The 13,211-nt window shown below is 35.4% G+C and overlaps 1 protein-coding gene across 1 annotated transcript in view; it reads left to right on the top strand.

Moving 5' to 3' along the window:
* The first annotated feature begins 3,690 nt into the window (after positions 1 to 3,690).
* Positions 3,691 to 13,211, top strand: part of LOC129001851 (meteorin-like protein) — a 32,676-nt gene continuing 23,155 nt past the window's right edge. Inside the window, exon 1 of the mRNA XM_054429306.1 lies at positions 3,691 to 4,018. Within this exon, the coding sequence (XP_054285281.1) occupies positions 3,876 to 4,018 (143 nt within the window). The 5' untranslated portion in view covers positions 3,691 to 3,875. The remainder of the gene's footprint in view (positions 4,019 to 13,211) is intronic.

The following is a 13,211-nucleotide window of genomic DNA, read 5'->3' as shown; positions in this document are numbered from 1 at the left end:
AAATAGGGAATAAATGTGATATATTTAAGGAGACATTTTTGTGTAATCAGGCAAATGGAAATCCACTTAGTCTGCAGGTTTGCTACGGCGGGGGTTTTATTTGTATTTTACGTAGTAATGTATGGAAAGTTTATACTTTTATTAAACTGTAGTTTACTCTTTTCGCAAAACTCGCCTGGTAATACAGTGTTGTATTATAGAACATTACAAATACAGTTCCGTCAACAGGGCCAATATGACTAAATTGTCATTGAATAATTATTTACGAGCATGTTACTTATTTATTACGTGCAAACAGATTGTGCATAACTACTCTCACAGACTTTTGAAAACATTGAAATAGTCGCGATTTGATGGAGAATGAGGGTGCACAATAAGCTGTTCCAGCTGCAATCCCATGGTCCCTTGTAAGCCTAGCCCTATGTAAAAAACAGGCTCTCTAATAATTTGCTAATTTGCTAGAAATAATTAATTACCAACCTTATCATAAAACACAAATTCTCGTTTGAAAACAAAAGCATATTAGAAAAAAATAAACTAAATCTATTCTGGGCTAATGATGTTTTGCTCACCTAATAAGTGGAAACCCCGAGGATAATTACTTAAACAATTATTAGCAGCAACTAATTGTGCCTTTTGGTTGTTGTGTTTGGACTGCTCTAATTGTGAAGTGTTATTGGACTAAAGTCGACACAATGGTTCAGAGAAAGATTATGAATGTTATGTTTTGAGGAGTTAATTCGAATTAGATGTTTGCCCCTTAAAATTCCCCGTCCCTATAGTCTAATCATGGTTTGTGAACTCAAATATACTTAAAGTGATTTGAATATTTCTACAAAATTTCTTCAAAATCGGATGATTTTTTCATGTTGCTGTGATGGAACATCAAAACGAAAAAGTAAATCCGCCCCTAACCACTTTCTATCGACGCTTTCCTTGCGAAACTCTCCACAATTAACCTCATGATAATTGGGTTTGAGTTGACATCGCAGAGTTATTTTGTACTGATTATTTTAATTGCGTATAAAAGCACCTTCGTAATGAGACCCTTTTGTACGGAGTGTAGATAACGCTTAAATTAAACAGATTCTCACAGGTAACTGGTACAGCATGTTTTTTCAAAGCTTGCAGATCTAATTGCATCGGATTTCTTGCTAACGATTTTGGAAGATGTATTGTTGGAGTAACTACCACAGTATAATAAGCACATAATGAATAAAACTATTGGCGAATTTCCCAACTTAGGGCTCATGGTATCTAGACCCGGGACCGATTTGCTTTTCGTTTTAGAGTCCCCAGAGGCCAAAAACAATTGTATTGTAAGTCTGAAGGTTTGCTGCGGTGGGGGTATGTATATGTATTGTCAATATAACAATACTGTACTGTTGGTGTAACCAGTATATCTTCTGGTCACCCTATGGCAAAAGGTATATTGAAAACAAGGCAAAAATAAAACAGTGTATGAGTTAAAGGCTGGCCGAAGAGGAGTAGTTTATGAGCTTGGTGATGTTTATGATTGCAAACCCATTTCACCACCATTGAAATAGATACTTCAAAGACGTCTTATTAAATTGTAAAATTCAAAGACTGTTTCAACAGCGTTTCGTCCGTTTGAGTTTGTATGTCTTTTGAGTGCGCAGATGTCGATTTAAAGTCTTGCCTGTCATTTGGTGTAAATTTTGAAATTTAATATTCGATGGAAATACTAGAGGACGAACGAAAGTCTACAAAGAAATCTTTCTATTTGATCGTAATAGTTTTGAGATCGGTGAAATAACAAGAAATTTAAAGTGAAGCATCATAGAACACCCCATATGAGCATACGGGGCTGATACCCTTAGTATAATTTTCTTCACCTGAATATAAGGAAGAAATGTCTATTCAGTGTTTCATCTACTACAGGTCACATCTCAACAGTAAACTACCGTTATCAAACAGCAGTGATCAGTCGCGTTTCTAAAAGTAAACATTGTACGACGTTTCGCAGCAGTTTCACCCTTCTTCTTCAGGTGACATCGTGGTTGAGCCTCACGAACAGCAAATGTCACAGGTAATTGGTCGTTGTACCGTTGTGGCTTAATTGGGAGAGACACTATCTTGCGTTGCACAACTTGGGAAAATGAGGGGCACAGACCGCTGGGAGTTGTAACGGTGTATAGGGTGTTTTTGTTTTTGTACAGAAATAATTTACAGTTTGAAGTAGTTGTAGTAGTAGTACACATAGTTTGAAGTAGTTGGTATGGTTTTTGTAATCCGATTTTTAGAACGTTCCTTTAGAGGTGGAGTAGGATGATAGGATTAAATATTTTAACATGGTCTTAAGGCGAAAGCCTGTGGAAATTCTGACTGACTAATATAATGACAGACGAAATTCAATACAAAGAATGTATATCAAATTTTTAGCTCTACTATTGACGTTTGGACACTGAAGTATATACATCACACGTATACGGACCAGCTGTAAGCAGTTGTATATTTTTTAAATACCCCCACCGCAGCAAATCTACAGAATAAGTCAAATTTCATTCACCACAGATAAGTAACATGATAACATACAGTAGGTACTGTATGTTATGTTACTTTTGTACACGCTGGTGAATAAGAAGATAGTACTGTATTTTAAAACATCAAGTAAGATAGTTTGTATTCTAAAACTGGTTACAAATTTAATATGGCCATTTTGTAGTTCGTGGTAACGAGCCTGTTATTATATATCACATTATATTGTTCACAAAAAAAAACACACAAAACCAGTTTATTATTTTTTTCTCTCTTGTCAATATAACATACATATTATTAAATTTAATTTTCTCTCAATCAATGAACATTCTATGGCCTGCACTTTATAACAAACAAAAAAATAACTAACTGCATTTAAATAGATTTACAAGTTTTTGTTATTTATCTTTTTCGGTTGGTATAACATAAATGTAAAAAGGACAAACCTTGGACACAATAGTTTTAAAAATATTATATTCCGCATCGAGAGTTATCTAATTGTATTATGAATCTTGTGATTTTTCTTATTATCTCACTCTATTCTCTATTGCTAACAAGGTTTATTCATTGACTGAATAACGTTGACTGTACAACGTTAAACTCCTCACAGATTTGTATACGTTTTTACTGATTTCTGTAAACAAGAAATTAGTAAAACTTAATTTAATAAATTTTACCCAATAATTAAATGGCAAAAGCCGAAGCTAATCATATTGCAAAAACTAATATTTCTGCCAAACTATTTAGTAAATGATTCGCAAATTCCAATAATGAAACCTCCCGCTAATGAATCTTGGCTAATCCTACCTTTAAAAACCGCCTTTCCAAAAAATCGATTACAACCTTCGATTTTTCAAAAGCGCGCTCTCATCGCAGCCCCGGACGTTGATGGATACAGTTATTTCGGTCGTTCTGGGCAGAACACAATCAAGAAGTCCCCCTCAAAAATCGAGATCGCCGAAAGGGCTCTTAACGCACAATAAATCCAGATCGAATTTTGATAAAGGCCAGACGCCCACCTGTGTCTAACCGGGCGGTATTGTAGTAGAAGAAGGGGACAGAGAGGGAGAGAGTGTGTGTGAGAGAGAGAAAGGTAGATAGGGGGAGGGATAGAGTGAGAGAGTGAGATACCCTCCCCTACTACTCCCACCACTCAACTCACTTGTTGATCAACTCAACCAGTATCAGAGAGTTCTCCGTTAGTGCAACATCGCTGCTTCAGTGATAACCTTATCACCGAATACGGAAAAGGAGGCAAAACTGACTTTGCCAGTTTTCGACCTATTTCGCTTCTGCGGTATTTTCCAAAAGTGTCGCGATGTGTGACGAGTGACTGTGGCAGTGTTACAGTGCGAGCAGTTATATACTATAATGCGATGTGGTTCAAGAGACCAAGGGGCAGGCTAAGAGCTAAGGATCCCCCTGTTTATCTGCTTTTGACAATTTTCCTGTGGACTTTTACCTTTTTTGGAGCATCGCTCGCCACCGTGATGGGAGAGGAGTGCGATTGGAGTGGCAGGTTTGTTTTGATTTCGTTAACCTATTTAGTTTTAAGTTCTATTTTTCTTCTCCTTTTATACTTTGTACTTTATACTTTCATACTTTTTTTAAAGGTTGCTATATAACTGAGATTCTTGTTTACTTTTCTATTCGAGCAATTAGAGCTTTGTTCAAGGTTACCGTAAGTCTTCTTGGTCATGTTATGGTTCTTAACAACTTCAAACACACGATAAACCACAAGCTCAAGTTTTTTTCCTGTAATGTGAGTATGCAGATTGAATTACCGAATTGATAACTACACTACGTTCAAGGAGTTTATTCAATACTGCATACATATATAATACATCATTATAATTCTCTATATCTATTTAACAACTCTCCTCATCTTCCATACCAAGCATAACACTTAGACTATAGGTACATAATATTTGAATTAAAACACCGCTATATCAAATTTCTGGTTTATAATACTACAGAAGAAAGATGTATTTCTATTCTGTGCTCTCTGGTACACTATCTCTGTCTCAAGAACCAAAGAGGTTGAATTTAGACTAATATTTTCTGGCGCGCTTTGCAAGCCATGAAGGCGGAAGGGAGTTTTCAGGTAAGGATTTTTTCCCGCCCCCGAGTAGGATGGATTTATAAGGGCAGTGGCCTAGTTAAAGGACCAAAAAACTGCTTCAACGGATTGTCAAACTTAACGTTGCGATAAAAAAAATAATTACACTATTATGCTATCCAAGTCTCATGTTAATATGGTTATACCTTAGGAGAAATTGTAAACAAAACTTAGGCTTCCAGCTATTACCGTTAGGATTCCAGTTACTGCATACCGTTCATTCTGTTTAATTTTTTCATCTTTCAGTACTCAATCCATAAAGATTAGGCCTACTTGCGACGGAAACGAATAATGGCACATTGATTGCCTGGGTATCCGAGTGGTTATAGCGTTCGCTTTCAAATCTGATGTTTGCTGAATCGATTCATGATTCAGATGCCAATTTTCATAGGACCATATATTGATAACATTAGTAGTTCCTACTGCGTTTAATTAGTTATTAAATCTATCAAAAGGAGGGCGTTAGACAATAAGTCCGTTCGAACCGTTCCCTTAGAACGTAAAACCCCCTATTCTGATAACGGATAACACAATTAGACCTACAGTTTGCCAAGGAAAAGTATACATCTCAAATATGCTTTGAAGGATCCACTTATCACAAACATCATAAATACATCATACAATCTTAAATGTCCACGAGTCTTTGAAACTTTCCGGAAGGCTAACACCTGACGAAGGCCGATGGGAACACAAGAGACAGGTTTATGGTTTTATGGCTATATTGCCACTGACGTTACCTGAAGAAGGCAAGAGAAAGGGGATCGAAAGGTTGGTTTATTGAGGCCGTAAATGCTGGTGTAGAATGAAGCGAAAGTTTGACGAGGGGGTGTTAACGCCGTTAACGGTGCAAAACCCATGGATAAATATGGTGTCCGGAAAGATGGGGACGAGGAAACTTAGGGACACGGAAACTTGGGGACAAATCGGGTTTTGAGCCGAGGGGGAGGCAAACGGAGGCTGACTAAGCTCTGAGAACGACTCTTTAAATCGACTCGTTCTCTATTTTTATTGTACCTAGGTCTAGTCGTAACTACGACTTGTATTTATATCTAGTTCTATCTCCCCTTACATTTTTCACCTTGTTTAAATGGTTACTTTTGTAGAGCTTAGGGACAACAGATTTAGTACATTGAAGTGTTTTTGTAGGGTTATTTTATTAATCACGGAGTAAACTCGAATTGTAAATTATTATTCAAGCATACATTTTTTAAATAAAAAATACACTTGAATATTTCTAAAACAGTAGCTTCAACTTCGTGAGGATGTTATAGCCTCCAATTTATGTTATACGACCGTGAACATAGACGAATTTCTCTCGTTTGTATTAGAACAATAATACAATATAATTCAGGAACAACCCGTGACTAGCTATTACTGAGAAAGATTAAAGAAATACTTGTTGTAAAATGTAGTCGTAGGCATCTGGTACAAAGTATTCCACCTTTTGTTTAATCTAAGCAAACCCATAAACATTCAGTACTTGGAAAGGTAATGGAAATATGAGTGAACAGAATACAGCGATGTCCCGTTAATCCCCTCGCACGTTTCTCCGAATCGACTACATTTGCAATTTCTTAGATTTTCCTTTCAAACAGGCCAGTTATTGGGGTGTCAGGTCACTCGGGTCAGTTAACTTTTGTGTAGTTGCGAGAGTGTGATTGACCTCCAATTCCCAACCTAAATATTGTTTTGGTTTTACGTGGCAATCGCAAAAGAGGAACTCTAAGGATCAGCTGTTGATAAAACTATTTTTTTTTTGTGAATTCTTAAAAGTGGTAGTAATTTAGGCCTAATTTATTCCTTCGTCATCAGTATATACTGATTGAAATATTTATATAAAAAATTATCCAAACACTGATTTGTATGATATTGGACACGTTTTCTTTAATTCTTTACTGCAAACGTCACTTACCAAATACCAATAATGTGACGATATAATATTTCGTCTGAAAACAAATGCCGATCTGTTTAGAAACGTGTTCTTCCTACAAACTTGCACTTGTATCTTTAAGTTATAAGTTATTTACAATCAGTGACGTGTTTTGGAATCGCTTCCAGGACAATTAATTTAGTGACAAATTTTACACGTTCGTTATCGGTACAGGTTTTTGAAAAAAATGTATTTATGGTTCAAAGTACCAGTACAATCGGTACATAACTAACTCATGTCATAGACTCGCGGGCAAGAATAACTCTTAGTAGGGTCAAAGGAATCCGAATCAGAGTGAATCAATAGTACTAAGTCTTAACAAAGTAATACATTTTGATAAATTTTTGGTCAATTGACAATAACTTGTTAATCTAAATAAGGTGAACTAATGATCTCAGGATGAAACTATCAAATTAATTTAACCAGCAACAATTATATTTTAAGATAAAAAAACATCGAACAGTAGGCCTACATTTAAAACATTGTTTATGCCAAACCATGAGTAACAACGAATTCTGTTAGTTGGCAGCCTAACATGCAAGGTATGATGTTGGATAAGGCAAAAGTATGTAGGCATATAGTTATAACGCCAAGAATAGGAATAATCTTATTACCGTATGTCTTTCGCTGTGCGATCCGGTAGTGCCGCGAGGCGCGAAACTAAATTAAAATACCCCCGCCGCAGCTAACCTGCAAACTAAGCTAATTTCCATGTACCCGGCTTGAGTTCTACTAAAATATTCCATAAAAATTGTCAGATTTATTTCCTATTTAATTAACATTAATTTTAGTAAGTACTTAGGTTTGCTGCTACGGAGTATTTGCTACACTTTTATGTATACGAGAGCACGCCCCGTGGTCGAAAAATCGACCAAAAGTATGTATTGTACAAACTTCTCTATTTTCATCCCACACTGTAAATAAAACATGTGATTGGAATGTCTTCCATTTGTTTTGATTTTCTGTTTATATTGTGTTGTTATTTTGTCATCACCATAGCAACGCATAAGACCCATGTTAATTTTTTAAAATTTCAAATTCATTTTTTGTGCTTATTTTTGAGCCTATTTTGATTTATAAAGGGATTCTGCACACCTACAGGAAAATAGCTTTCTAACGGTATGCGTAGATTTTCCCTACGATACACACGAGCTGAGAAAAAAGGTTTTAAAGAAACATGCTTGCCTATTAATATATAGATAGATGCTCGTCGCCGTATGACTTATAACAACACCATCAACGTTACAGCTTCTTTGGCATAGTTATATTTATTTTACAATTTACTTTTTGTGAATATGACCGTAGACAGTTTTGTATGTGTACGCAAGAATTACGAGACATCCGTTAATATATTAAGGTGATAATTAAAATAACTACAAACTGACAAATCAGTTGTATACTCCAGGTATTCCGTATTCCATTTACTATGTGATTTTCTGTCTATCAGTGATATAGTCAGTAGATAGATTTCGTGGGAACTAGATAGTGACAGGATTATGCCGGGTTGCTTCATCCTCAAAATTGCAAAAAAAATCAAACTAATTATCGCTATTCCAACGCATTATGTGCTTAAACAAATAACATTTGAAACGATTATTTTTTTGTTTAAGAGTTCCTTCCTAATACACAGTATCATCGCATTTTAGTCTACTTAAAATACTTCTTAATTTTTTTAGGTTTACTGTTTGGAAATATTCAAATTATTATTTTGAAGTCAATCCCGTTACTGTAGCTCTCTGTGAATTGAAACAAGAGAACGATTCGTTCTAAAAGAGTCGTTTCAGAGCCTAGTTCAGCTAATCTCTCCCTCCCCCCGGTCGAACCCCTATTTGGCCCTAACTTTCCGTGTCCCTAACTTTCCTTGTCCCCATCTTTCCTAAACTCTCGTCAGCTGCTGTTCTGTTTTGATTTAGAGGGTGTGTTGTTAAAAAAATCTGTAAAATGGAAAGGAATCAACCAGGATATACAGCTTTACTTAATTTCCTTTTGGCAAAAGTTGAATTGGTTATATTTTAGTAAACATCTAACTTAATTTTGAATCATAAGTCGTTACCGATATAAGTTTACTTCGCGCGTTTTTCTACCGCTGTGAGAAGTAGAATACAATTTAATGTAATCGAGTTACGAGAGTCTAAAAGTCGTCATTAATAACAAAAATTATGGAAGACGCAAAAACACTACATTTTCAGAGGAATCACTACAAAAAGGGGGAATAATTTACGAACCACTATAATTGACATTTTGACACTAGGCTATACGGTAGTTTACAAAACATAATTACATTAAAAACCCAGTTTGCAATTTATGTAACAAAAATAAACCAAAGTCGAGAGTATTGTTAAAATAGCCCCTTTGTTTAACAAACTCTAACTGCCAGAGAAATGTTTAAACATTAGACTTCAAGGTAACATTAAATAAAAAAAAACTTATACGTAGAGCAGATAAAAAAACTATTAACTGTAGATCGAGTTCATTGTTGGCCAGTCACTTTTTCTACGTAAAAAGTGTTAAGCCAGCCATTCAACAGATGTCATTCGCGATATTCAGTTCCGATTTTAAATGTTCAAACGCTACAAAAGCACCAAGTTCATTGACAGAGATCACCTGCCTTACACAAAGCTCGTCTTTAGCCGTCCAAGCAGCGGTCAAAACCCGGCAGGGGATTTATTTTTGAAATGCCCACAATACACGGGTGGCACATGTTAGCAGGCTTTAAATCTACCGTGAATTCCTTTTAGAAACGGTGGACTTTTCTAAATAAACGCAACTGAAAACGCCTGATGGACCAGAATGGAAATAGAATGGTGAACATTTACTGCTAATGGATTGGGGACGTTTACATGTTTAGTTGATTGAGGATACTTATCTTTAAAAATTATTGTTTTGTATGTTTTTGTCAAAACGAAAATTTAAATTGTGAATAAATAAATTATCATTGAACAATACATCAGCTTCTAGTTGCAAACAGTGCTATTCCATTCTAAAGTTAGAATATCTAAAATTTTGAACTGAAATATAACTTGCCAATCAAAATAGAACTCAACAATTGACATGTTTAATTAATTGTTGTACTGTACTCATTCATGACAAGAGTTTTATTTTTAAGCGTTAACATCAGTGGAATTTTCATGGATAAACATTGAATCATACTCGATAAACTTTTAGGTAAAAGCTGTCCAAACCAACCTGTTTAGTGTAATAACCTGTATTGATTTAGATGTACTACAGGAAATCTTTGATCAAAACAGGAATTAATTTAAATTACAGGTAAGCCCAGATTCTAAAACCTCAAACAAATCCATAACATCCAACTAACGTTTCTAAACATACTCCAAAAACATTATCATCTTAATTCATAGCAGATTTACTAACGATCTCTTCAAAACGACTAAGTAGAATGAATGGGTCAAAATATTCCAATTACAAGCCTAATGTTCATCCTGTTTGGTTTTTGTCGTCATTTGATACAGATGTCAGCTGGAGAGATATAGGAAGCGTTCGAAAAAGTCAACACATTTATAATTGTAATCACCCCACATGCTGGGAAAAAGATGGTACTTTTCCCATTATCGTTACGTTACGGATATTGTAGATGTCTTCACATGTTGGGCCACTCCGTGTGAGGTTTGATGGATATCAATGGTAAGTAAATGGACGGGAAAACCATCGATGTTACAAAAACTATACAATGCGTCCTCGATTTAATATTTCATCTCGCTGAAAACGACTTGTTCGTTTTCAAGCCAAACAATATATTATTTCTTCGGTAAATGTTTCAAATTGGCAGTAGGCTTAATCATTCACATTTAATTTATGTTAGGAATAATGTCGTTACGCGGAATGATATTTGTGAATCATCTAATGTACCTAATCATATAATCATATTAATCATAATATTTAATTAATTTATCTTGATTTACATTAATGTTGTAAGATAATAATGATTTCCTGCACTTGGTATTATATCTATTTCGGGAAATTCTGCGTTTAGTAATAATAGTTAAGTGTTTTCAAAGTTTCTAAGAAATAAATGTTGGCTAGATCACATTGAAATTAAAAACTTAATGAAATGTGTTGTAACCTCACCTAACACAACAATCGAAGTTCGTCGGTTCAAACTTTAGAAAATTCAGTAGCTTCTAATTGGTTCGAATTTGGCCCAGATGTTCTTGATTATCCGGCTTCCAATAAATAGCCCTGCCTAAAAGCTAGCTGGTCTTATTCAGAAACAATGTTACAAAGATCATCGACTTAAAGTGGGTTGTTGGATTAGTGAAGTAATTGAAAATTGTGGCCTTCAAACATTTTCCGCTCAGATCAAATCTGCATCCACGGCGAAATCTCACTCAAATATCTCTCTTTTTCTCCAAGTGCTGCCCTTTGTTTTTCAAAATTCAACTACCAATGCTGCACCAAACCACCATAAGGCGCCGACCGCCCCGTGGTTCAGTCATGAAGGAAGAGGTCAAGTTCCAAAAAGGCTTTGCGCCGCACGAACAGGTTTTGGACGCTGGGAACCGAAAACAACGCGGGGCCCAGAGTGGCTCCTTGCGGCACGCCTATAGTAGCCGGCCCACACTCGGCTGTGACAGGCTAATTTGCATTGGCTTTTTGGAGGTGTCGACTCCTTGAAGAGTTGACTTTGTGATGGTTTCAAATTCTTTTTCCTTAATAATACTATTTTGTTGATAATTTTCTTAGAAGAAATTGATAATGGTTGTATTGGTCCGTCGTATTAATTGAGTAAAATCCTATGGATGATATCAAATGTTTTGATTAGAATACAAAGTTCGTTTTTATTTTGGAACAGATTTAACACGAATACTTGGTTTTATTCTAGTATTCGTGAGATTTAATCATAAACTGTAAACACGAACAAGTGTGGAAAACTAGTAGGCTGTGTATGTAAAATGTATACAATATTTGCGCCAAATAAATTGCGTGGTTCTATTTGTAAAATAAACGTAGTTCATGAATTTACTCTCCTCAGTCACATAAAAAAAGATCCAGGGACGAATTTAATATTTCTTAACTCTTTTAACTCATCACGAGAAAGGTAAAATTGTGGTACAAACCAAAATAATTCGGACTTTAAACTTGTTTAGAATGTCGTCTCATTTTTAAAGCAGAGGTAAGCAATAACCTCTAGTATGTAAAATAACGATTCCTCCTCATATTAGCCTAAATAATAACATCTAAATTGACTAAAGTTTTTATCCCACGCTTAGGTTAACCCTCTCTGTCATTATTCGTGGCCCGGGGGAGCCATAAGTCAGTTTCGAACTCCGAATTAATAACTAGCAGACAGTCGATTAGCATTTCATCTACCGCTCTGACCATTAGCCCGGCTGTGTGAACGCTACGTAGATACAGTGTGTAGTTTGAGGTTATCGATGTGTTTAGTAACGTGCTCTGTCGGCAAACTAAATACTACGCATGCGCATAACACTGTCATTTCGTCGGCGTAGTAAAATAGTCCGCGCAAAGAATTGGCCTTGTCTTGTTATCTGAGTTATTAATACATGAATGGAGATTGCTTGTTATATTATTGTTAATATTGATTAATTGTTATGTAATTTACTTAAAACGTTGTCATTTTGCACGAATTAATTATATAACATTTACAACCAACTTACCCCGAACATTCATCAACTGTTCACCCCACAGTTAATCAAATCAATCATTTAATACTAATTACGATTCTAATAATAATAATTAAATGGAATACTATTTAAGTTTCTGAATTAGTGTAAGAAATTGCGTAATGTATTCGTAAAAAAATATTGATATTTACCGGGTGAATTTGTCCAACACAGCGTGTTTGGGATCGACTCCTAAATCTATATAACGTTGAATGTGGGATGCAAATCATGATTAAACATGCCTTACTTTCTGAGAAAACTTTAAATAGATAGTTTAAACTGATAACTTTTTAAGTGTTTTGCGGTCCAAAAAGTCAAAGCTGACTCTCTATTTGCTCACAGATTAAAACACAACGCATCGATTTGTCATCCTCATAGATCAGCTTGAGGCAGTTTTAAGCTACGTTTCTGTTCGATACTCATAAAGAATGTTTTGATGTTTCATATTTATGTAGTGCTATTTAACCAAGTGTATAGGTTTTATTACTTAATAGAACTATTTCGTAAACTGCGAACTGTCCACTACCATAGTACTATCAAAGAGATGTAGCAAATGTACTCCAGAAATATTAGAAACATACAGTCGACATCAGCCAACTCATGTGTAAGAGAAACTTGAAACCCAAAAAACACGCTTAATTTTTACATTAGAATAAAAAGTATCTGCAAGTATACTTTTTATTCTAATGTAAAAATTAAGCGTGTTTCGTTGTGGTTTAAGTTAATAAATTGAAATAGGCTACTAATGAAACAAAAATATTCATACAGTACTTTTTAATAATTGACTATCTTTAACATCAACTACGATAATTCGCAAAAACCTTACATTCATAAACGTGAAAGATTTAAAATTCCTCTACAATTTAGGCGGCTCAACACACCGACGGACACAGAGATGGGCGGCTTCTGCGCATGCGTACTAGATTAGAGGTAACAAGCCTGCGCGTCGCTAACAGAATTATCCTCCCATTACAACTAATGGCTGCGCTGATCGCGCCATTTACCTGTTTACGCCGATCCC

The sequence above is a fragment of the Macrosteles quadrilineatus genome, unplaced genomic scaffold (genome assembly GCF_028750875.1).
Source record: "Macrosteles quadrilineatus isolate MER2022 unplaced genomic scaffold, UCM_ALF_1.0 Scaffold_8__2_contigs__length_117827958, whole genome shotgun sequence".
Lineage (NCBI taxonomy): Eukaryota > Metazoa > Arthropoda > Insecta > Hemiptera > Cicadellidae > Macrosteles > Macrosteles quadrilineatus.
This window is presented reverse-complemented; position numbering and strand designations above follow the sequence as displayed.